Source organism: Crocodylus siamensis, chromosome 4, assembly GCF_052110815.1.
Source record: "Crocodylus siamensis isolate JL-2025a chromosome 4, ASM5211081v1, whole genome shotgun sequence".
Lineage (NCBI taxonomy): Eukaryota > Metazoa > Chordata > Crocodylia > Crocodylidae > Crocodylus > Crocodylus siamensis.
In genome coordinates, this window is record NC_143398.1 from 99486947 (window position 1) to 99513294 (window position 26348).

Genomic DNA, 26348 nt, shown 5'->3' on the forward strand with positions numbered 1-26348 from the left:
GATGAGAAAACAAGGAGCAGTGGTCTCAAGTTGAATCAAAGGAAGTTTAGTTTAGATATTAGGAAGAATTCTCTCACTAGGAGGGTGGTAAAACACAGGAGCAGGTTCCCCAGGAGAGGTGGTGGAAGTTCCCTCCTTGGCTTTTAATACCCAGCTAGACAGAGCTCTGGCTGAGATCATCTTATTGGGGCTGGCCCTGATTTGAGCAGGATGTTGGACTAGATGACCTCCTGAGGTCCCTTCCAACCCTCACTTTCTATGATTCCTCTCAAGCCTGGGGGGAGTGGGGAGGGCAGCGCATGGCATGGCACTGGGCCATGGGTGACTGTCAGGGGCCAGGAAGGAGGTCAGGTGCTGGGCATTGAGTGGCACAAAAGTGACTGCCAGGGCCAGGATGGTGTCCAGGACACAGCGGTCCTCTTCCATAGGTGGCTGCCAGCCAAGCCCTCCCTCCCTACTTCCACAGAGGGAGCAGGTGGGCTGCTTGTCTCAGGCAGCCTGCCTTGCCCATACCCTACCTAGTGTTCGCTGGTACATGTCTGCTGGTGTAGGTCGTGGTGCCTGGGAGGCAGATCCAGCCACGTGGAGTCCTGGGCAGCAGAGCCCGGGTCCACAGGTCTGCAGGGCCCAAGACATACCTGCAGTGGTAAGGCACATAGCCTATGGGACAGGCAGCTGCTGGCACAGGCCCCAGGGATCAGGCCAGAGGTCTGGAGGCCAGGTTGGGACAGCCAAGAAGCTGTCCCTGTCACATGGCTGCAAAAACTGCCCGCCATGTGGCTCTGCATCAAGCAGGAGGCTGACCCCCTGCTTGTACAGTTGACTGAGCACAGCTGGCATCAGTTTGTGTGTGTGCACTAATACGCATTAGTTAATGTGTCATTTTTCTAGTACCCATATGTATTCGTACTAACAAATGGCGCATTAGACTAATCTAATGTGCAGTAATTGTCATGCACATGTAGATGGTGGTGCTTTACTGCACATTAGATTAGTCTAATGTACAGTGAGGCATCTCATGTACAGCGAGGCATCTCATGTAGACACGCCCACTCTGTCCTTTCCATGTAATTCCATCCCCTCCGACAACAAATACTTGTAAAGATATGGTAAGGTAGTTTGCTCTGCTTTACTTCTAATTGTGTATAAATCAGTCTCCTGGGCTGTCACACTGGTATCCTTTGCCAATACTCAAATTCTTTAAAAAAAAAAAAAAAAAAAAAAAAGACAGAGAGAGTGTGAGCCCATTTTACCTACACCTTGAGAAAGAGTTTCCGTTTCTTTTTTCTCTCCTCCACCCCAACTGTTACTGGAAACCTTGGTGATTTTTTTTTTTTTGCAAACTACATCTTTGTAGGAATGGGGCTTGGAGAAAATAACAATTCATCAAGAATACAGATGGTTGATTTAGAACCTAATAGGTATTAACGCATTATTTTCCCCAAGCTTCACTCCTGATATTGATAATGTGTTATCCTTGCCAAGTTCCCCTCTTGATAACATGTTATCTTTGTCAAGCCAAGTCCTTGATAGAATCTTACTTTCACTCCGTGCTTATCCTGATAAAACCTTATTTTCTTTCATCTTCATTCCAATAGAAGGATGAAAATGTTATTTTTAGACTTTGGGGGGGGGGGAGGGGCACATGAATTTTGCCAAAAGACAGAAGGAGCCAGGGGGTGGGGACAGAGGCTTTGTTCTAGGCAAAGAAACAAGCAAAGCATGTTAACACATGTTAGCACTTGCTTTTAGTTTACTAATAAGCTGGGGATTTAAATATATTATTTAGGAAGATGGTGTATCTGTAGCAAGCCAGTACTACTGAAGTAACCAGGTTCACATGCAAGAGCGGCAAAATATGTTTAGGGAGTTTCATCTTCCCCTGTTAAATTGCTGCATACCCTTTCTGCATTTAATTTCTTTCCCAACAATCTTTCTTTGTTTAAAATCCCAACCATCCTTCTGAGGAATGCCAGAATTAAGTTCGCTCAGGCAACATTAAATCAGCTCCTTGTACATAAGCATCACTGTACAGTTTTTAATTATATGATTACATGCTATTTTTAACATAGGCCCCCACCTCAGTGGTGCATAGGTGGAGTGGCCCTCTAGGCCTGACTCTTAACTGGTGTGGTAAATGAAGATGTTGTTGATAGGGCCTTACTGATTGCAAAAGCCAAAAGATGCACCACAAATGAAGCGAATGAGGATGGGGGTTTCAGAAGGAAAAGGATGGTCTTACATTAGAGCAATTGAACTGTACTTTGGAGAACTGGATTCTGTCCCTTCCCCTGCCATAGAGGTCCTGTGTGATGCCGGGCAAGTAAATTAAAGCACAGAATTCCCAAGTGGCCACTAACTCTGTTTTCTTAGGCTAGGTACAGACATTCAAAAAGCCCAAGGTGGAATCGATCAAACCTTCACTGGTTTCTCTAAGCTGTGTAGAGTAGATAGCGAATGAACGGAACACATGCTCTCCATTTAGTAGGGGTGAGGGGGCAAAGGGATGCCTTCTATGGCCAAGGCCAGCAGGCTGGTGGTGCTCCTGCACACCTCCCAGCATACCAGACACTGCCATGGGCAGGTGAATTGGCTGCTGGGCACCCCGAATCCCCTGCTCTCAGCCACAAGGAGGGAGTGGGAGCCTGCACAGAATCTTTCCTTAGCACCCCCCCCCCGGCTGCAGCAAACAGGAAAAGGTGGGAAAGTGGAGACCCTTGCTTCTCACCCCCAGACCCAGCCAGAGCAGCTGGGAGGTGGGATGTGCAGCAAGAGCTTTCCACCGTCCCCTGCTGACCAGCACAGCACTGCTGCTTTCCCCAGCGCTGCTCCCTGCTAGGTGTTAGTAGCTGGGGGGGGGAGGAAAGAGTGAGAGGCCCCCCCAGCCCCTCCCAACCCAACCCAACCAAGGCATCGGGGGGGGGGGGCATGTGGGAAGGGCTTTCTCCTGTCCCTGTCTAACTGGGGAAAGAAGCCCTCCTGAGTCTGTCAGTTGGGGAGGAGGGAAAGCCCCCACTACCTACCCCCAGCTGTTCTGGGTGGGTCTGGGGCAGCAATGGGGGCCTCTACTCCCACCCCCCCTGCTGCACGGCCTGGCTGAGAGGTGCAGGTAGGACACAGGGCTGGGGAGCAGAGGCTTTGTTGCCTTGGCTCTGTGAGAGCTGAGGGGCAGGGCTGGCTCGGCATTCAGCCAAAGCAGACAATCATGGGCTGAAGCTAGCCCACCCACCCTGTGAGGGGAGTATACTGGAAGAGCTGCAAAGCATCCTGGGATGCCAGGAGACTGTGATCTAACTTGAGTCGGGAGGGGATGTGGCACAGAAGTTCAATAGACCCATCTAACATAGACTGTTTAAATCTGATACTTCATCCATCCAGGTCTGTCTTTGACTGGGTTCTGCCATTTTTAAACTGGTCTATGTGCACTAATCTTTTATTTTGTTACAGGTTTAGACTTGTTTCTGATTGCACATAATCCAGTATAAGTAATTTCTGTACCTATCCATAGTTTTCTGGCTTTCCAACTCAAGACCCTGGGTCACACGTGCAGAAATGCTCAGCACTCACTGTTATGGCTGTAACTGCTGGAGCCTGTGCTTTAAAACACCAGTAGACTTCTACTTTAGTAGAAATGTGTGATTGTAGCCACCTCAGATTGGATATCCAAAACTCATGTATGCTTTTGACATTAATATCCCTATGTCTCTTATTTCCCATATGCAAGGTATGTTCACAAGTATGTTTTGATAATCAATTCATTATGGTTTTTGAAATTTGATACTATAGAGGTGAACATCACAGAAAAGCCTGCGAGTAAATTAATAGTTGTGCTCGGTCTTCAGAGGAGGGTTTGTATGTTGTTTATAAAGGTACTTAGATACGGGGCCACAAATTGAATCATGAGGATAAAAAACAACATATAGAATAGGTGCTCATTTTTGTGAGAGCTTTGTCCGTAGAATCATGGAAAATTAGGGTTGGAAGGGACCTCAACAAATCATCTAGTCCAACCCCCTGCTTAAAGCAGGACCTTCCCCAACTAGATCATCCCAGCCAGGGCTTTGTTGAGCTGGGTCTTAAAAACCTCCAAGGATGGAGATTCCACTATCTCTCTGAGGAACCTGTTCCAGGGCTTTACTACCCTCCTAGTGGGAAGGTTTTTCCTAATATCTAACCTAAACTTCTCTTGCTGCAACTTGAGACCATTGCTTCTTGTTCCGTCATCTCCCACCACTGAGAACAGTCTAGCTCTGTCCTCTTTGGAATCACCCTTCTGGTAGGTAAAGGCTGTCATCAGACAAAGTTCCCTCAGCTGTGCCTCAAATCATGTGCCCCAACCTTCGAAGTATTGTTGTTGCCCTCTGCTGGACCTTTCTCTGACACCCTCTGCTGACATCCTTTCTGTAGTGGGACACCCAAAACTGGACCCAGTACTCCAGATGTGGCCTCACCAGTGCCAAAGAGAAGGGAATAATCACGTCCCTCAATCTGCTGGCAGTGCTTCTACTAATGCTGTTAGCCTTCTTGGCATCAAGGGCACACTGTTTGCTCATATCCAGTTTATTGTCCATAGTGACCCCCAAGTCTTTTTCTGCAGGGCTACTGCTTAGCCAGTTGGTCCCAAGCTTGTAATGGTGCATGGGATCCAAACTGTACTCTTAATTTCAAAGAGTCCCTGTGTCAATCAAGAATAGTGATCCTGTATGTAACACGAGGGGCATCCTAGGGTCACCGTGCCCTCCCCTAGTGCCCCTCTACTGTGCCAAGTTTGCGTTAAAGCACCCTCGTTCTCGCCCGCCACATCTTGATCTTAAATATATGAAAGGGAGGCTGCCTCTTGTCGTCTTGGTCACAGTGCTCCTGCTACCCTGTGTCTTGCTTCTATAAAAAGGGGTTCCAGGCACCCCTGCCTCATGGGCTATGCGTGGCCCAACCACCCCTGTACCACACCCCAAGCCTTGCTGATGTTCCGGACGTTGTTTGGTCTGTTTCGCTCTCTGCGCCCTCTCTGGTGCTTGGGCTCTCAGCAGCCCACAGGCGCTCTGCCTTTCCACCGCCTTGTTGCGCAACCGCGTCCCATGGGCCCTCATCAATCGCTGCCCCCTTGCTCCGGGGCTTCTCATGCTTTCCCCTTGCTCCAGGGCTGGGGTTAGTGCACCCAAAAATGCTGCGCCCGCTCTGGCACCCAGGTCCCCACACTCCCGTGGGTCCCCTATGAGGCCTCCTCCAACCCCTAATAGCCTGACCCAAACCACCAGTTTAAACAACAAACATATGCCCCTGGGCTATAACATAAATTCTAGCCGCTTAGCTATAACCTCCCTCAAGCCACCCCATGGGCACTCCATCTCTTCTCCAGTATCAGCCTGCTTGCACAGTCCCGCTTCTCCGACTTTACTCACTTAAGCAGAACTCCTTCTCCCTTGGCAGCCAGCAGCCAACTGCCCCCTGGCCACAGGTTTATGATTTTTATAGGCACCAGGCCCTGCCCCTTCCATCCAGCTGGCCAGGCAGGTGAGAGTCACTCCCCTCATTAACTGGTTGTCCCGGGAACCTGCACCTGGGCCCTTGTTGCTGCTCTCAAAGTAGCAGGCACCTTAGTGCCCTACTACACTGTAATTAAAGACTGTCTTGTAATGTACAAGAGCCAAATTAAGATTGCACTGGCGACCATAATTCTGATACCTCTGAATTTAAGATTATTTGACTTTGTAACTTGAATTTACTTTTGATGAAGGTTTTGTTCATGGATAATTTTCAAACCCACCAATTGTGAATGCTTATATTGTTCAAGATACAGACATTTGCAATAATGGATTGCCATGTGGGGGGATCAGGGAATAATTCTGAGCCTTGCAGTTGAGGCTGGGCGGTAGTGGCACTAAATTGGCTCAAATCTTAGGCATCAATTCACTGAAGTATTTCAGTATTTACTGAAGTCCTATTAACTTCAGTGAAATTTAGCATAGGCTTAATGCTAAACACATGCTGAAATGATTTGCTAAATCGGGACCTGAATTCTGGCCAAGGTAGTAGGAATTACTTGATGGTTGATTGGTTCCCCCTGTGAAAACAGTTACTGCTTTCAATCCGCTTATGGTGAACATGCTATTTAGCACCTTTCTTGGCAGTGACAGCACTGAGTCTTGATTAGGCCAAGAAAACTTGAGTTAACACTTGTACAGGAGGTTTTTTCCATGTCAGGGGTAAGAAAACTTACTCGTAAGATGTGAAAGAGGTTGGTGGTTAATGCCTGTGCCACAGGTCTCCTACGGATAGCCTGAGGACTTCAGTTTTCAAGGTTCTCATTGTGACATCTTTCAAAAGTATACATTTCAGTTACCCTTTCCTAGCTGTTTTTTTTTTTGTAAGATTTTTGGAATCCTAAATTTCATAACTGTCTCTTGAGGTTCGCTTGTACTGGAATTAGAAGATGCTTTGTGTATAGTTCAGACATCTGGAGTAAATTGTTCAGCTTCACTTAGCATTCCTATAGCCTGCTATCAAAGCAGCTCGTCAGGCAGCATTCTGTAATTCTAGCTGATGTTATCCTAGAGCAGTTTATAGTAGGACACAGGGGAGAAAAAATTCTTGGTGGGTGTAAGAATAAGAGTCTTAGCATGCCCTGGGACCTGTATATGAAAGCAACCACTCTAAAACTGCACATCACTGAAAAAAATGACGTCATCCTAGTAGCCTGGTAACCGACATCAGCCGTAACACTTAGAGATGTCAGAAGTCCATAGGCTGCTAAGGTAATTGTTCATTGAAGACAAATCAGTAGGAGGTTTTTTTGTTTTTTGTTTTGGAACAGTCTACCCACCTACACAGAGCATTTATATCTCTGTATTCCTGACTGCAGTTTTCCTGTTTCTCTTTCATTCAGAGTTCCCGTTGTTCTCTACAAGACTTGCCATCGAAAAAAAAATTGCTTTTGAATGCTTCAAGTGACCTTGCTCGTGACAGATACAGGGGAAGAGTGGTAAAGGTGGCTACCTTTCACCCCCATCGCTTTCTGCCAAATGTCATCTTTTGTTTTAACAATATTACAGTCCTAGCCCTTAAAGTTACAAAGAAAGGCTTTTCAAATGTGTCCTGAATATAAACTGAAGGATTATTGTTTGCCTGGGTCTGCAGTCAGACAGGCCAAAACAAAATCAGTAAGCAGTATTAATTGCAACATTGATCTCATTTCAGAGTCAGCTAATAACATTCTTCAAGGGGTAAAACTCCATCTGTATTCTACTACTGTTGGCCCTATGTTAGAAAACATGCTAACACATTTTCTTCTGTTTCACACATGACTGGCGTGGTTATAAGCACAGTAAAATATGACAGTGTAAACAGGGTTTTTAAGCGATTACTGCTTCATTCCCAGTCCCTTGACCACAGATTTCTGAACACTCAGTATTAGGAATTCTAGGGTTCTGCTCTGACTTTGCCATTGAGCTGCTGATTTACAGAGTGACTGTGAGGAAATGAATTAACCTCTTTTTCCCTTCAGTTTCCTCACCTGAAAAATAGGGATAATACTATGTAGTTGTTGCTGCTGTGGTGGTTAATATTGTACTGTATCTCTATTTTGTGTGAATTTATTAAGGAATAAGTGGAAAACTGTTTGTGGTCCACTCTTCCTGCTGTTACACAGTCTTGAAAGAATTGAACTTCCCCAGCTGGACTCTCACCAGGCTGTTGTGGTTTGGTCCACCACTGTAGAGCCACATACTCATATGTTTCACTTGGTTTGAGTAAGCTGCTACACGTTTTTATATCTTGGTCTTTCTGTTATTCCTTTGCAAAAATGGGAACTTATAACCTAGCTGCTCTAGATCTCAAGACCAGATGGCTCTGCTCCCAGCTCCCCTGTAACTTAATAACGTCATTCTCCAGGGCTCCAACTGTGTGGTAGTCTGGGTTACCTTTCCCTGTTCAGGAACATTTGAAAGTTGACACAGACAGGCACACAGACTTTGTAAGGGGTCCAAGAAATGATCCCTTTACTTAGCATAAGAAAAAGACAGATCTTAATACAATGATAAGACATACATATGCATTCCTCTGCCTCAGTTTTCTGGTTCTTCGCTGCAGCTGAGAATTCGTTAAGCTCAGGAGAGAGTCCTGTAAGGAGTGGAGGTATGAAAACAGACATTACCTTTATGCTGGCGTAAAACTTTTTATGGTGCCACGAAGTGAATGCAAACAGATGTTGCTACCTTTTGCTGTGCCACAGTTGATCAAATTTGTGGCTGCAGCAGAGAGTAATGATAAATTGAGCCACTTTATTGTGGCCCCACCTCTTCATTTTTGGAGGGAGAATATGGGCAGTCCAAAGCTGCCCAGACTCTCCAGCTACCCCAGATTGGGGCTCTGCTGGGTTGAGGAGCCCAGTCTTGTACATCCCAGGAATTCCTGGGCAGAATCAAAATTCTTTAGCCTTGGGAAGCACTTGCCTTGCTTTCCCTACTTATGCAGACGTATCCTAGAGATCTCCAGGGACACATCTTTGTAAATGGGGAGTGTTGGGGGCTTCACCTTGACATGGGGTGTGTGTCTGCAAGTGGAGGAGTTCCCTGATTTCATCTGCAAGAGAGGGGTTCCCTGTTTTTAGAAGGTCTGGAAGGTTAGACAGCCCTGCAAACGCAAGCTTACAAACACTGAGGGGGAGAGCTATGGGAAGTTCCCCCCTCCATGTTTGCAGATGAATGCCAGGGAAATCCTCTGTGGAGGGATTCCCCTGGTGCACGTACCTGCACCCAGACATGGGGTATGTATCTGCAAACAGGATGGGGGGAACTCTTATGGGAGCTCCCCTCTCCCCACTTGCAGATTCATGGGGAAATCTTCTGAAGGGGATTCCCCTGTTCCTCAATGTGGGCAGTATGTCTGCAAGCAAGGATTTCCTCTGTTTGAAGATGTGCCCCAAGTCAGGGCATGGTACCCAGCTTGCACATTCCATCTGTGGAATCTGATCAGCTGTGCTGTGACATATCGCAGCACAGCTGATCACACTCCACAGAAGATGCCTGTCTCCACCCTGTGATCCTTTCTTCTCTCCTCTAAATTACAGGATCTCTCTCTTCCTCCCCCCAATCCCTCGTTCTCTGCAGTAGTCTTCCTTATTTTTTTCTGGTTATACAGGGTGCCTCATGCAGTGAAATCATGGTCCTGTTTCTCTCCCTTACCCACACTTCCTGGCTAACTACAGAAAGTCAAAAAGCCTGAGATTGAAGTGATTTAATCTTTGTAGTTTAGTTTAAGCTGCATAGATTGAACCAATAAGTAAATGAACAGACATTCACTTTTGATTCTGGAAATGCAGTCACATACCTGCAGTGGCCCAGGCATGAAGCCAGGGGGCAGTAGAGCATGGCTCCCTGCTGGCTGGAGCAGACAGCTTGGGGCAACACTGGCTGTCGTGTTACAGATTTGTACCCGTTTCCAATTACTTATACCGGTTTGTATGTAATTTCTCTCCCTAGTCCCCGTGTCTTTTCAAGTCCGTCATCACCTCTAACCCACAGAGTGTCTCAGACTGTGATTTTGAAGCCCCATCATTAACATCTTTTCTCTTGGTTCTGCCTCTGAAGAGGTTTTGCTTCAGGCCTCTTTCCAGAGACAACGTAGCTGGACTGATTTCCTTAGATCTCAGCTATCCCATAGTCGTACAGTGTCTTACAGCTATCAGGTTTTAACAATCCTACATCTCCCTTCCCTGAGAGGTACCTATATGACAACCCAGATACTATACATCTGGCTCCACGTACACTGGAGCATTCAAATGATACAGCAATTTAATAACTTCCATCAGAATTCATAAGTTGTACAGGGACAGATTCCTTGAATTGTTAGACCTGCTGTGATGATGAGGCATTGCCTTCTGTCTACCGTGAAATAATTACTGTGGTTTCAGTGTTTAGTTTGTGGTCTGTGGGCAGTGAAATTTAGCAAGTGATTTTTATTTCCTTGGTACAATTTTATTAGCACAGAAGGATTGGGCTAAAAGGCTTGACACTGATATAAAAAAAATATTAAGTTTGAAACTGCCAAGGTGTGAACATGAAGTAACAGCCCCAAATGAAGGATAAAAATAATAGCTTTATTATTATTATTTATTGCAGCATTCAAAAGTGAACTAGTTGCCTCACAGCACACTGTCTGTTCCCTATTCTCTTGTCAATGAAAGCTCTTAGCCCAAAGTCACATAGTCCTCGTTATGTGTTATTTTATTTTGTTTTGATTTAGATTGGATGAAAAGCATACAGACATTGCCTCTAAGCACCCTGCCAGTTATTTAAAACTACAGAACCAAAGTGCAATACAATCAGCTCAACCTGTCTATCAAGTAACATATGCAATCAATCAAATACTGTTGCTCCCTTCTATCAACCTATACCTCAATCCATCTACCTTTTTTCAAAGGCCAGGTGAAAACATTGTTCCTGTGTTGTTCTAAAAATGGTGAATGAACTAATTCAAATAAGCAAGGGGGCAAAGCTGTTGTGTTTAGATGCCCTGAAATATTAAGGGTGTGGACAAATCGTTTATACCAAGCTAAAGGGGCTGGGGTCTTTCCACATGTAAGGTGACCTGACTATATTGATTTGATGCATTGTCTCTATCCCACAGTCAGGGAAGGCTAAACCTGGGCAGTTTACTTTCAGATGAAACAACTGCTAAATTACAGTGGCTACAAGCAAATAAAATACTTGCCATGGACCAGCTGGTATGCAGTATTTTTCCCTGCATTTAACTTGGTCCAATTTGTTTACTTGTACATACCTGAAAGAACTACTTACAGCAGTGGGGCCCAACCTTTTTGGCCCACAGGCCAGACGCAGACCAGGACCTGGATGCAGCCATGTGGGTTTTAGGAAGTTGGTGGCAGAGGAGCGGTGGAAGTGTCAAGTACCACCAGTCCACCACTATCACATTTCTGGATCCATGGGGAGACCTGCAGGGTGGATTACATGGCTCAACCTCCAAGGCCAGATCTGGCTTACATTTTCAGGCTTGTTTTTTCATCATCCTGAAGGCTACAAGCTTACTTTGATTATAAATGCAAGCTAAGATCTTCACATAGTCACTTGCCTACAAGCAATAGGGCTTTGAATATACACCATGTATTTCAAGGCTCAGGATAGAATCATCAGAGTTGGCAATAATGCGGTGTTGTGCAATTGTGGTTGCTCTAGGAGCCCTTGTTGAGATCTTTTGGTTGGGGGAGCTCTCTGCCTTTAATACTTCTATTTCAAGTAGTTATGTTCAGTAAGAATTCATTACATGATTCCACTGTCATTTTTTTCTACAGCAAAGTAAGCACATGCTAGTCAAAGGCCAGTAGAGATCATAGGGACATCTGTAACTAAGGTTGCCTAATACTAACCATTTCTTTTTCACTTGACAAATTAAGCAAATTGATTAAATTGTTTTTTGTCTGAAGTTCAATTACTTTTGTTAAACTTGTGTAGAAATGGGTCAACTGTTTTGAAGAAGAAAGTAAATGAAAATAGGTTGAATATTAAAATATATAGATTTTCAATTTTTTTTCCAATTTTGGCAAAAAAGGGAAATGTTGATGACATTTATTTTTGCTGTTAGACTGACTATAGAGTTCTTTTTATTTTTTATACAACAATTTCAATGAAATGAGGAGTTTTCAGATTTTTTTACATGCTTAACCAGCCCTAAAATAAGTAACTAAATGTTTGTTCTGACGAGATGGAATGATATATAAAAAGAACAGGATGTGATCAGTACCTACGAGGTGTGTCTACACAAGATGCTACGGTGCTGTAGCGTCTATTGGCAAAAACTGTTATAGTGCAATGCTATGGCAACGTAGCGGCCAAAAATAACCGTGCGCATCCAGCACAGTGTAGTATGAGCTGTTACTGTAGAATCTTTTAGTACTTCCAAAAGGAAGTACTAAATGACAGCTCAGTAACGAAGGTGCTGTACAGCCACATGTAGATACGCCCACTGGGCCATAATCTAAATTCACAAGGAAATAGGTTGAGGTTGCCTCAGAAACCTTAGGCTGTGTCTGCACAGTAATTGGAGATATAATTACAGCACAGATACCTGAAGTCTAGCCGGCTCAGGTACCAATAAGGCAGAAGCTGGGGTGGATCAGGATTCAGCATGGGATGGCCACTCTGCTAAGTACCCACAGTCCAGGTGGGTTTATACAGCCTATGCTGAAAAAAGTATTTCTGTGGTTTTGCTGCTGTTGGTTCCAAGACTAGCTAATTACAATTAGTTTGAATAGGCCATCCTGTGCTGCCATTACATCTCTGACTAAAGTTTTTCTAATATCAGAATTAATAACATGTCTAACTTCTGCATGGTGGACTTTTCAACTTTAACAAAACAATATTTTTTTAAATCTTAAATATCTGTTTACTTCAACTGTGTATCAGTATATAAATAACAATAAACAAACATCAGACTTATTTACAAAGTCAGATATGTATCAAAATTATCAATATTTTAAAATATTCATTTTGTGGGTAAGTGTATTCTGTCTGTATGTGGAATAAGTAAATAATCAAATTATCTTCCTATTATATATATTAGATACCATATTTACCCAAATCTAATTCAACTTTAAATTTAAGATGCTCTCCCCCCCCAAGTAATTAGATTCTATATATAGAATATTTAAAATTGGCTATAATTTTCCATGTATAAAATCTAATTACTGGAGGGTCACCTGAAATTCATCCCCTCACCTCCCCCACTGCTGCAGCAGGGAAAGCAGTGGCAGGGAAGCCGGGTGGTAGAGTAGGTGGTGGGGTAATCAAGTAACATGATCCCTGCCCCTCACCCCTCCCAATACCTTGTTCCTGCTGCCTCTTCCCCAACAACACTTGCTACTTCAGTGTCCCCCCTACAGTGATCCCCCACCCCCTCCTTTTTGCCCCATGGTGCCCTCTGTGGTGCCTACCACCTCTGCTGCTTACACCCCCAGCACATGCTGCAGTCTGCCTCTGTGATGCCTGTGCCCTTTGGCACCTGCCCCCTCTTGCCACTTGTGCTTCCTTACCACCCCCTACTGCCTGCCCCCTCCCCCACTGTCACTTACCCTCTGTCATAGCTCCTGGGGCACAGAGCATAGGCTGTCTCTGGCCTCTGCCTGGCCACATAGCAGCGATTGCAGAAGTGGCAGTGGTGGGTGCGGGTGGAGGCAGAAGCAGCACAGGGCAGAGGCCAGAGACAGCCTATGCTCTGTGCCCCAGGAGCTATGACCCTGAGCCTGGATTGGAGCTGGAGCCGGAGCAGCAGCAGCTGCATCTACCCCCACAATCTCACTATTTGAATTCATGACAAAAGGCTTCTTTCCTCACCTTGAATGGGGAAAAAAAACTTTGTCCTGGATTTGAGTAAATACAGTGTATATGTACACGTAAGTATGTATACATGTGGGTGTATGTATATGTATACGGGTGTGTGTATGTGTAGTTTGAAATGAGATTTTCATTTTTGAAGTAGTTTGGTATAACCTTGGTTTAAGAAGTTTAGCACTGTTCATTAAGTAAGATACAGTACAAGAAAGCAGGTAGTGAACATTTCTTTAGCAGGAAAATAGATATGAGTCAGCAAATGAGGAAAATAAGGAAGAGGTAACAAGGAAGAGATCTAAGAAGTAACTACATGACTTTTATGTTTTCTAAGCTACTCACAATCTGGTGAATATATGGTAAAGGCAATGTGACCAAACAGTGAAAGGACTGGAAACAGTGCAGCCTTTGTAATATACAGCAATGGAAAGTTATTTCTGAGAAGTCTCTTAGTGCAAGATGCGGCACATGACTTGTGAGTAGGCTTGGCAGAATTCAATTTTTATTTTTTAATAATTTAGATGGATGATATCGTTGTATATTTTTACGCACTTATATCAGTTTTTATTGATTTAAATTTTCAGGATTGTGCAAAATTAGGAGTGTTGGAGGCAGACAATTTATTAATGACAGTATATTATTATTATAGTGCAGTTTAACCACCCGCCACGACAAACATAACTACTTAGGACTGTGGCCAGCCAAACAGCAGAGCTGTCATCCGTCCCAGCTCCATTCATCCACATCTCCCTTCTCCGCTTTGTCACTTGCTCTTCCTTTGTCCCCAGTCCCCTGGGGTTTCTGGGAGTTGCAGTCCAAATTACAGTCAACACGGTTCTCTAGGACTGCTCCCCCTGTCATTGTATACTCCAGTCAAAATTTTTCTTACGTCCCCTTTCCACAAATTTCAGTTATTAACAATGAAAATATTTTTTCGTCGGTCTGTGAGTGTGAGGAGAAATTGACGTTTATCGGTGTTTTACCAATAAAAATCGAATCTTACCAATCCAACTTATGAGGAGAGTCTGAGGGAACTAGGCTAATTTAGTTTGGAGAAAAGAAGACTCAGAGGTGATTTAATAGCAACCTTCACTTCCCTGAAGCAGGGTTCCAAAGAGAATGGAGTGAGACTGTTCTCAGGAGTGACAGATGACAGAACAAAGAGCCCTATTCTGAAGCTGCAATAAGGAAAGTTTAGGTTAGATATTAAGAAAAACTTTCTCATTAGGTGGATAGCGAAGCACTGGAACAGGTTACCCAGAGCGGTGGTGGAATCTCCATCCTTGGAGGTTCTTAAGAACCGGCTGGACAAAGCCTTGGCTGGGATGATCTAGTTGGGGATAGTCTTGCTTTGAGCATGCGGTTGGACTAGAAAAGGGGTGGGCAATTATTTTGGCTCAAGGGCATTTAACAAGTTTTGGTGAGCTGTCAAGGGCTGCAAGGGTAGCCCTGCCCCTTGACAGGCGCCCCGCCCCCTGGTTGCCATCTTGGACTTGAAAATCCTGCTGTCTGCCCCCTGACTTTTGCGATTGGAAGTCCTTCCCCCTGCCCTCAGAAGTACACCTTTTGGCAAGGGCGTTTGCCATCTTGGAACTGAAAAAAAATCCAAATTATATTCTAAAAATCAAACATCTGCTACAACATAAATTAATTTGATTTCAAAAAATATTTTTGTCCTGATTTATATGTATTTGCATAGTGCACATAGAGGTGATTGCAAAAAAAACCTGAAAATGAAATCTTACTTTTATATTTTGTGGGGTGTGGTATGGGTGGATGGGTACATGATTTTGGGGGGGCTATGCGTGTGGGTGTGGATGTGTGTGTGGGGGTGTGGGTGGGTGTGTATGGGGTCTGTGGAGATGTGTGTGTGGATGGGTGTGGGGCTGGTGGTGGGCTGTGAGTTTGTGAGGGGGAGGGTGGCGGGGAGGGTGTGGCATAAGGAGAGTAGTTGCTACTTAAGGGGGTGATCCTCCAAGCGCAAAGAAAGGTAATCCCAATGAGGATCAAAGGGAGCAGGAGAGTACATAAGCCTCCATGGCTCACCAAGAGCATCCGGGTATGTCCCCTTGCTAAAAAGGAGGTGTATACCCAATGGAAGGAAGGGGTCATCACCAGGGATGACTATTCTGGAGTCGCTCGGGGTTGTAGGGGGGCAGTTAGGAAGGCCAAGGCAAAGATGGAATTAGGACTAGCTTCTCAGATTAAGGACAATAAGAAGTCCTTTTTTAAATACATAGGGGGCAAAAAGAAGGTCCTGGGTAACGTGGGGCCCTTGCAGGACGCGTTGGGAAATTTGGTTGTCACACCAGACGACAAAGCTAACGTGTTTAACGATTTCTTTGCCTCTGTCTTCCTAAGTAGGGATCAGAACAGCCACCTCCCTGCTGGGGCCCCGCCCGGGCCCCAGGCGAGGCACACCTGGGCCAAAGGTTAGCATGGAACTAGTTAGAGGGCTTCTGGAGGGGCTGGACGTGTTTAAGTCAGCTGGCCTGGACGATCTCCACCCTAGAGTCCTAAAGGAATTGGCCGAGGTCATTGCAGGACCCCTGGCACGGTTCTATGAGCACTCGTGGTGCTCTGGTGTGGTCCCAGAGGACTAGAAGAGGGCCAGCGTGGTTCCAATCTTCAAAAAGGGGAGGAAGGAGGACCCAGCAAACTATAGGCCAGTCAGTCTTACCTCGATCCTAGGCAAGCTGTTTGAGAAAATTATGCTGGCGCACATCTATGAGGGGCCAGCTGGGGACTGCATGCTTAGGGGCAACCAACACGGGTTCATTAGTGGCAGGTCCTGTCAGACCAACCTGGTGGCCTTCTATGAGCAGATTACCAGACCGTTAGATGCAGGGGTAGGAGTGGACATAGTCTTCCTGGACTTTCAGAAGGCCTTTGACACCATCTCTCACCCCGTTCTCATTAAGAAACTGGGGGACTGTGGTGTCAACACCCACACAGTCAATTGGGTCGCTAACTGGCACCCAGAGGGTGGTAGTGGATGGGTCCTTCTCAACCTGGAAGGACGTGGGCAGTGGGGTTCTGCAGGGCTCAGTCCTTGGACCCGCACTGTTCAACATCTTCATCAGTGATTTGAATGAGGGGGTAAAAAGCACCCTGTTCAAGTTTGCTGAAGACACTAAGATGTGGCGGGATGTGGGCACACTAGAAGGAAGTATCAGGCTTCAATCAGACCTAGATAGGCTACAAGGGTGGGCGGATGTGAATAGGATGAGATTCAACACAGACAAGTGCAAGGTGATGCACCTGGGGAGGAACAACGGGCGCCATACCTACCGGTGGGGAACTCCCCTCTTGTCAGCACGGAGGCAGAAAAGGATCTTGGAGTCATCATTGATGCCAAGATGAACATTGGCCGGCAGTGTGGGGAGGAAGTCAGGAAGGCCAACCACACCTTGCCATGCATCCACAGGTGCATCTCTAGCAGGTCCAAAGAGGTGATCCTCCCACTCTATACGGCACTGGTCAGGCCGCAACTGGAGTACTGCATCCAGTTCTGGGCGCTGCACTTCAAGAGGGATGTGGACAGCATGGAGAGGGTCCAGAGGAGGGCCACTCGCATGATCGGGACAGCAGGGCAGGCCCTATGAGGAGAGGCTATGGGACCTGAACCTGTTCAGCCTCCAAAAGAGAAGGCTGAGGGGGCATCTAGTGGCCTGTTATAAACTAGTCAGGGGGCATCAGCGGGCATTGGGGGAGTCACTGTTCCTCCGTGCACTGCCAGGAGTGACCAGGAATAACTGTTACAAGCTGGCAGAGGGCAGGCTTAGACTAGATATCAGGAGGCGCTACTTCACGGTCAGGGTGGCTAGGATCTGGAACCAACTTCCAAGAGAAGTGGTGCTGGCTCCTACCCTGGGGGTCTTTAAGAGGAGGTTGGATGAACATCTTGCTGGTGTCGTTTGACCCCACTATTGTTTCCTGCCATGGCGGGGCGTCGGACTCGATGATCTGCTTAGGTCCCTTCCAACCCTAGAAACTATGAAACTGTGTGGAGGAAGAGTGTGGCTGTGGTGTGTGAGGGGGTGTGAGTGTGGATGTGTGTATATGGGGGTGTGGGTGCATGTGTATGATGGGGTGTGTGTGTGGGACCCCTACTACAAACATGCTCCCCCACACTTGGCCATCTCCTTCATTGTGCACACCCCCTTCCACCACCAGCAGGTGGCAAAGCCTTGGGGTGCTCATGGCAGGCAGAGACCCCCGATGGTGTGCAGTCCCAGTCAGCCCCTGGACTGCATGTGGCCAGGCAGCTCCATAGAGCCTCTGCCAGCCCAGGCTCTGTATTCTTGGCGCTGTGCCCTGGGCCCCTGACGACCCTGGCCCTGGGGCACCAGTGTGAACCCTGCGCTCCTTCCCGCTCATGGTAGTGGAATGTCATATAACTGTCTTCCTGCTCATGGATACGAAGCAGTAAAGTTGGGCAGATAATGGATTTTCTGATTTGACAGCTGAATCAAAAAATTGGTGGTTGGGGGGAATGGTTCAGGTCAAACTGAAACAGAAATTGGAGGGGGGATAGGGGAGGGGCAGAAGCTGTCCAAAAACAATGGGGTCTCCTCAAATTGATTCATTCAACTTGAAATAAAATGTTTTGTTCAGGTTAAATAACCCTTGGTCTCCCTCCCCATTTTTTGTTGTAGGTCAGTTTTTAAAAGAAAATGCTTTTTCCAAGAGAAATATTTCATTTTAAAAGGATTTAAATGAAGTGGTTTGACACTAGAAAGTTTCCTCTGTGCTTTGCAGGCAAACTCTTATTTTCCATATCCAACCCAAATTTCAAATTTGAGTCAAATTTAACTATATATATATATATATATACTGACAAACAGAACACAGAGCAAAAAATGGAGTTTTAAAGAGTATGATTTGGGAATTTCAGTCATAGTGGATTTGGGAGTGAGAGTCACACATATATCCAAACTCTATTCCTAAGTGATAGAAAATAATTTGGGGATATTGCTCAACATGATATGACATTAGAAATTCTGTGATTATTGAGGGGTGGAACATTGGGATAATGGCAAATCTACTTTGTGTTATTGCAGCCTTTTAAAAAAAGTAAATATTTCCCTACTAACTGTAATTTTATTAAACCTTTTTATTCTTGACTGTCTTCCCAGATCAGGGCTTCATCCTGGCAAGCATCCCTACCCGTAACAACATATTAAGCATAAGATCATCTTTTAAGTATGGGTTTAAGTTCCCCTGAAGTTAATGGGACTTGAAGTCAGTATGACTTCAGTATGTGTGTAGAGCTAAATGCATGATTATGTGCTTTCTTGACTTGGAACCTCAGTCTGTGTAATAAACTTCTGCATCGTGTTATTGATATAAAACAAAATGCTAACTCTGCTCTAATACATAAATCATCCCTTTCTGCCCTGCAGATGGAAAGCCGGTTTCATTGTCTCCGCTCGAGTCCCAACCCCATAGTCCTCGTTACACGGCCTCGAGCCAGCGGGAGCGGGAGAGCTTGGAAGTACGCATGCGGGAAGTGGAGGAGGAGAACCGAGCACTTCGCAAACAGCTCAGCTTGGCACAGAGTCGGAGCCCATCACATCGTCGTGGGAATCACTCAAAAACCTACTCCATGGAGGAAGGGACTGGTGACAGTGAAAGCCTGCGGGCTGGCATCGTGGCAGGAAACAGCTCTGAGTGTGGGCAGCAGCCAGCAGTGGAAAAGTGTGAGGTAAAGCCAACCAAAATGTCTTACCCACAGCAAAAGCATGGTGGCCAGGATTGGCTTACCCAGATCCTTTGCTGGTTTAAAAAAAAAAAAAAAAAGTGCAGTTCTCTTAAAGGAACATGTACGCTAATTTTAAATAGCTTTAAAGTAATCCTTGTTTTTATCCCCCTTTTGATATGCTTGGAATTAATTTTTTTTTGTGGGGTAAATGTCAGTTGTTATTTGACTGGGAGCTGTCCAACTTCTGAGTCACCTCTAGGTACTCCGTTTGTTCTCCCATGCAGGCAACGCAGCCCCCTCCTGCTATGCTGCCCTCTCCTGAAGATCCCAGGCCCCACAGCAGCAGGAGCCTGTGGGTTGCTTGCTAAGCCCTCATGAGCTGGATGCAGCCTGTAGGCTACCAGCTGGACAGCTCCAATTAGACTGATGGTGGTGTTACAGATTACATTTAAACAATTGTAAAGGTATCAATATCTTAAAATTACTCCACTTCAGGGGAGAATTATCTTTGAGCCCTTCTACCCAGTGCAAGATAGGGTATTGTTATTATGCTTCATGGAGATAAAGCAACAAATTTTCAGTCATTCAGCATCCCAGGATGCACAGCTCCCCGCCCCCTACCCTCAACAAACTTTCCATCTTCCCAAGTGCTACTGCCTAGGGGATGGTGTTGGCTCCAAGCTGGCACCCCCACTCACCGCCAATGTATGAGCCCAGCTCACATGAAACATGCTACCAGCTGCAAGGACCCTGGGGGATCCAAACCAGGCATGGGGACCTCTTCTCAGAGGATTAAGCCTTTGCTCCATATCTAGTCAGCTCTCCCCTAGCCAGGAGAATCTGGGGGAAGGTGAAGAAGCCATGGTCGTTTCCCCCCCCCCGCCCCCCCTTTCACCTCTCCAGCCTCTTGTTCCTGGTGAGGAAGGGAAATTGGGGCAGGGAAGGACTGCTTAGCATGGCAAGAGCATGGGATCCAGGGAGGCATGCTTTCCCGGGTTCCGTGTTGTCACTACAGTTAATCCCCAGTGGCTTCTCACTGGGAGTGGAGCCACCAGCCAGTGAGAGCATGGAGGTCAGGATGGCATGCTTTCCTGGGCTCCAGGCTTTTGCTGCACTTAACCCCCTGGGCCTGCTCCCAGAGGAGGGATAGAGTATTTTCTGTTAGTAGAGTGCCAAATATCTAATTCAGAACCACATGCTCTATATTATTCACCCATAAATTTGCATCCACAAAATGTACAGCTAGATTGTGCTTATGTTCAAAATGTGGCAATCTGAACTGAGGAAGGTGTCAAAAATAGACCTCCCCAGCTCAAGAAATTGATATTTTTGATGTGATACCTATTAGCCATTTTTTATCTTATTTTTCCTTAACAGAAAGATATAAGTTGAGAAAATAGCATTGAGGAATTAAAAATAGGTCTAATTATCTCTTCAAATTAAATTAGACCTGCTCTCAATTCAGTTGACATATGTGATATATCCCTTTAAAGTAAAATATAGTTTTCCAGTGCTGGGTTTTTTTCTGGTTAGCTGAGTCCTAGTTCTAGGGTATTCAATGTGCCAACCAATTTAGGGCAAGAAAATAGCTGCTGAAAAGGAGAATAGTTTAAGTGGCCTTCCAGATTATAATGTCTTTTACCAATATATTTGCTTGCTCAGTGAGGTTTAGCATCTTGCTGGAGGCAATGGTTATATAAAACATACAACCTTGCTGTGTTTGTCATGCCCATATCTCACCACACACTATTTTGATAATGAAATAGCTTTTCCTTTCTCATTGTAAGGAATTCACATAGTGATTCAGTGAGAGCAATGGAAGTTTAATTTTAACTTCCTTATTATCAGATTTGCCAGGAGGGCTCATCATTTATCCTATTACTGTAGATGCCAGTTCTGTGTTTGCCTGTAAGGGCAATATTTTTTTTTCTGAGCCTGCACCTGCGCGCACGCACGCACGCACGCACACACACACACACACACAGAGTTTTCCACAGTTTGGACAGTCTCTCCTTATGTTTCTCTTTTTATGTTGCTGGTGTAAAGGCACAGAGAAAGGACAAACATCTTGGGAATATATACAAAAGAATGAGGCAAATTTATGGCCCTGTGAGAGGTTAAAAGTGCTAGGACTCAGTTGTTGATCATAGTCACGAAATTACAGTTTTAGTGATGATGAAATATTTGAAAATGCAATTAAATTTGATTTATATTAAATCCCAGATAGCATATGAGCTATGTGATGATATTTATTTGATCATAGTTAATATTTTGTGACGATGCTAACATATTCCAGACCAGATACCAGTTTACGTTAGGCCCTATTACAACTGTTCAGTTGATAATGTAAGCTTGTGTGTTGGACTTGAAGGGTATCCTGGAAAGGCAAGCTCAGCAGTTTATGGAGATAAACAGAGCTCTGTGACTGGTGGTTGTGATGACATCAGGGCACCTCTCCATTCTTTGCTATTACAGACTGGGAGGCAAAGAATGTTTCCCCACATATCAATGCTGGTGTAATCAGCCTTTATGCTACTGTAAGAAAGGATTGGATAGACAGCTTAATTTATCCCAGTCAGGTATGGAATTACTATGGGGGAAATGGAAGTAAACCTCCAATGTAAGCTCCACTAGTGTATATGTTGGCTATTAGGGCTGTGTGAAGCTTCAGTCCCTGATTCGATTTGGCAGAGATTTGGCCTGATTTGGTGGCTGAATCTCCAAATCTGAATCAAATTGGAGGACCCTTTAATCTCTCCAAATCGAATCAGAACCCTCCAAATCGATTTGGAGATGTTTGGAAAGATTCAGATATAGATGCAGCTTTAAATGTTTTTTCTACATACCTGAAAATAGCAGGCAGCTCATGAATGCTGCAGGGTCTGCTGGCTTCACTGTGCCCCTCTCTGCCCCCCACCCCCCCACTCGTTGCTTAAGCAGAAATCCCTTCCTCCTCTCTACCACAGCAGGGACTACAGCCAGCATGTGGTATGCTAGCTAATGACAAGAGGTGTCTGTGTGTCTCTCTCCAATTTCACTGGGATAGGCAATCAGAACAGTGACTGCTTAGGGCTTTGGTAGCTAATCAGCAGGTCAACAGATAAGTGTTTAAGAAGCCTGAAGTAATGTGGAGAGAGGCTATTGTTTTGCTAATTGGGTGATAAAGACTGTTATCAGCCCCCTGGCTGGCTTGCTCACCTGTCAGTTTGCTGCAGACAGTATGATGATGCAGGAAGGGAGATTGAAAAGCTCCGTATCATCAACAGATGCATGTACTGCATACCCCCCCTTGCCTCAGTGCTAGCCCAGGACTGGGGGCTGGCAACACTCCTGCCCCGTCAGCAGCCAGCAGGAAAAAGCCTGCGCCCGTGTTGGCAGACCTCTCTAATGAGAGAGTCCTGCTGGGGCTTGGCCACTTCCCTCACAGCTCAGCTCCCTGCTGTAGTGCCTCCTGCCTTCTAGCTTGAGCCACTGCAGGCACATGCCTGAATTTCCTCAGTCCAGAGAAAATGTCTGTCCAGTTTCAAACCAGTTCAGCCTAGCCAGGTTAAATTAATCTGCAATGATTGAATCAATTCAGGCTCAGGCTTTTTGAATGTGTGTCCCTAGCTTAGGAGAAACAGTTTGATTAATTTACACAGGATTTTTGTTTGCTTGTATGTGTAAGTAAAACAAAAAATGCCTATGCTGAAGAAATGAATTACATCTTATTCTGAAAGTAGGTCTATAGTCATTTTAATCTCCTGGTGGAGTGGGCTCCATTATCTAAATGCAGTTCTCTTGAAAGGTCTCTGTTTAGCACTCATGGACACATCGCAGCTTGGTAAGTAGATTTATTATTCCCAGGGAATAGAGTGATATGGGAATTCATGGCTATAGACAGAGAACTCTCATCTAGACCAGTCTCACAAAGGGTTCTGAATAGCCAAACAAAGGATTAGAATGGGACCTGGGGTCCAGGGGAGAGAGCAGACCTGAGAGTGCATTGTTCACAGTGACCTAATTTACTAAGCAGGCTCATAGGATGGCATACAGTCTTGTAACCAGCTGGAAATGGGCGTTCAGTAGCAATGAGGAATTCTAAAGGACTCCAAAGCTGCTCACCAATTTAGTAATCAGAGAGCAAATGCCCTTGATAACGTGGAATATTACAGAGGAGGTGAGATCTTTGAAGTGCTTCCTGCTTCCTACCAGTATCGCCCCCATTGGCAGGGGATTTGGCTCTAGCTGGTTTCTCTTCATCCAAGTGCTGAATTTGGACAGGCACAGAGAAATCTGGGAGATAGTGCAGTTTATATTTTAATCTCAAACAGATACAGAATAGCTGATTTCCTGCAGAGTCTGCTGCCTTTGCTGCCTTTCTAGTTTTCCCACTGGTTTTATATGGAAGTTAAAAGGTACGGGGAGATGACTGAGCCTTGTTGCACTCTGCCAGAGAAGGCTTTAGAAATGGAGAACCGATCCCCTGTAGTAACTCTCCATAATATCCTAGGAAGCAATAGTATCAAAAGCTGTGGGAGGGTCTAGCAGGAGGCACGTGCACTCTCTTGTCTATCAGCAGAAGGAACTCATTCACCAGAGCAAAAAGTGCTGTCTCTATTGTGCCCTGGTTTGAATGGTGATGTAGGAGGCTGGTAGATGGTGAATGGCATCAGAAACAATATTTTTCTAGCTTTTGACTATCTGGATTAGGGAAGGTAGGTTAGACAGTATGGAGGTTCATGCTAGAAAAGTGTAGAAACTCTTTTTCTAGGGCCAGGACAGATCAGGCAGAACCATTCTTAAAAGCAGTATTCCACATACAACCAGGCTAGAATGATGATACCTGATCTACGATCACCAGATAAACACTGTTTAAACTGTGTGTAAAATTAGTCAGCTAGTATGATTTAGTTGACAGTTAAGGCACAGGCCTTAGATCTTTATAAAGCCTGAAACAGATTGGGAAACAGCCAGGCAGGAGACTAATAAGAGGAGTGCAGTCAGTGCTGTGCAGGAATCCAAACCTATGCATATAGTTTAAATTGGTGGCAGTCTTGCATCCAAACTTCTTTACTCTGGTTACGGCATAAGCATAATGAAAGGTCTGATCCTAAGAAATGCTGCATACCCCCAATTCCCACTGACTTCAGTATGAATTTAAAGCTTCGAGGACTTTAACAGCATCATTCCCCGAGTCTGCCATAATAAAGATCATCTGTCTTATACCTAATGTGGTGGGCAGCCCACAACCTGCCTTTAATTCCAGATTTGTTCTCAGTCTTGTGGGCTCTCTGTTGAAAATAAGAGCTGTGTCCCTGAGAAACCAGCTGACCAAGCCTCAGTTGGATACCAGCTAAGTTTGTATGCAAGTTCACAGGTGTTCCATCTTTCACAGCTTCGTTCTGGTCAGCAGGGTGAGCCCTTCCTCCTTTCTGTATTGATTAAGCAAAAGGGGGAAAAAGGGGGCGTGGGGAGGATGAAAGCTAAAGTCAACATCTGCAAGAATTAATTTCCCAGAGCAACCTGAGTGGCATGTTCTGAAATCATTCCAGAGGAGGGGAACTGAATAGCAATGTCCAAGTTCATTTATTTATTATATTAGATTTATATGCCACCCTCCCCAGAAAAGGCTGAAAGCTGCTCACAGAAAAAACAAGATAAATTACAAAAGCGGATAAAATATTAAAATAGAACAGCATGTAATAAATGACAGATTCCTCAAGCAGTGCCCTAGAATTTAACCTTGCCTGCTAAAAGCGTGTAAAATAAAAAGGTCTTGTAACACTTCCTGAAGGTGTCTGGGCTTGGGCTCTGATGGGCTGTAGTGGGGAGAGACTTCCAGAACTGAGGTGTGACTGCTGAGAATGACCTCCCACATATTTTCACCAAATGAATTGATGCTCATATGGGACTTGCAGGAGGTTGCTCTTGGCTTGCTTTAAGCATCGCAGTAGAACGTACAATAAGTTACCAGTAGTGAACAATTATTATATGCATGATGGGAACCAGTAGCACCTCTTTTCACTCTTTTCTAATCTTTCTTGAAGAACTTGCTGAACCTCTGCTTCAGATTAAAAAGAAGGTGGGAAGAGGCTGTACAACTTTTATCCTGCTCACTACGCTGCTCTATTCTGGCTCCTTCTCTGTTTAAAAGCTAAATATATATTTAGTTTTTAAATAGTATGAAACCCCTGAGAACATATCTGTTAACCAACTTGCATTTATAACCCTCTATATAGAAGTTTTAAGTAGTATCTGAAATACATTTGTATGTTTGTATGCTGGAAATAATATGCACTGGTAGTATGTGTGTGTGTGTTGTGTGTATGTGAGTATATGCACACACATACTCAAGTAATAAATGCAGTTCCTTTCAGATATCAGATGCAGTTTCAGCACAGTAATGACTTTGGAATGATGATGGTGTTATAACTCAATTAAGATGTTTTTAACAAACTGCCTGGAGTGGGCTGCAAACAGCTGCCAACCGCCCACTCCAATCTCTAACCGTTGCCACACTAAATAATAGCACTGTCATGTATGTTTTCTCTTTACTGAATGATAGAGCACAAGGAAAGGGCTTTATCTTTGTTCTTTTGTTTCTCTTCTCCCACAGACCATCCATGTTGCCATTGTTTGTGCTGGGTACAACGCTAGTCGGGATGTTGTCACACTCGTCAAATCAGTCTTATTTCACAGGTAAAAATGGCTATCCTTTGTATGGTGTGTACCTGAATTTAATATAGTAAGGTCTTGCCTCTTTTAAACTCTTACTTTAGAGAGTCAGGTCTCTTTCCCAGGCTACAGAAAATAATGGATATCTTTGGAAGGAAAAAAGGATGACTGCCCAACAGTATTCCAAACAGAGTCTCCAACTCTACCTTGGTGAGACTCATCTAGGAGGCTCCTGGGATGTCTGGTGCAGTTGTTAGACAGCTTTTATTATGGGAGCAAGGGCTATTTCTTGCTGATCATGCATAAGTGCTGTAAAATAATAACATAATAACATAATAATAATAATGTTTGTTAAGCTCAGGCTTATTAGCAGTTTATGGCATAGCAGTAGTAAGGAATTTGAGATATACTGGGTATTCTGCTATCCCAGCCTTCAGTTTACACTCTGATTTTGCTGGAGACATCTTTACCATAAGTAATGTGTTTGCCAAGGCTCAGATTCTGAAGCCTCCTGGCTTCAGTGGAATTGTTTGCAAGTCTCCACCAGAGGGTTTCGCAGTCTGGCCCGAACACATTTAACACAGTTATATCTAGAGAGCTGATAATTTTGAAAGGCAAGGAAGACAGAATATCCAGTTGTGATGGCC

The 26348-nt window shown here is 44.9% G+C and overlaps 1 protein-coding gene across 3 annotated transcripts in view; it reads left to right on the top strand.

Moving 5' to 3' along the window:
* Positions 1 to 26348, top strand: part of LARGE1 (LARGE xylosyl- and glucuronyltransferase 1) — a 438357-nt gene that overhangs the window by 199415 nt on the left and 212594 nt on the right. For all 3 annotated transcript variants that reach the window (XR_016441840.1, XM_090043139.1, XM_090043138.1), the window contains exons 3-4: positions 18746 to 19047; positions 25643 to 25725. Coding sequence is in view for 2 of the 3 variants with exons in the window: in XM_090043139.1 (XP_089899265.1) it covers positions 18746 to 19047; positions 25643 to 25725 (385 nt within the window). In the remaining variant the exon portion in view is untranslated. The remainder of the gene's footprint in view (positions 1 to 18745; positions 19048 to 25642; positions 25726 to 26348) is intronic.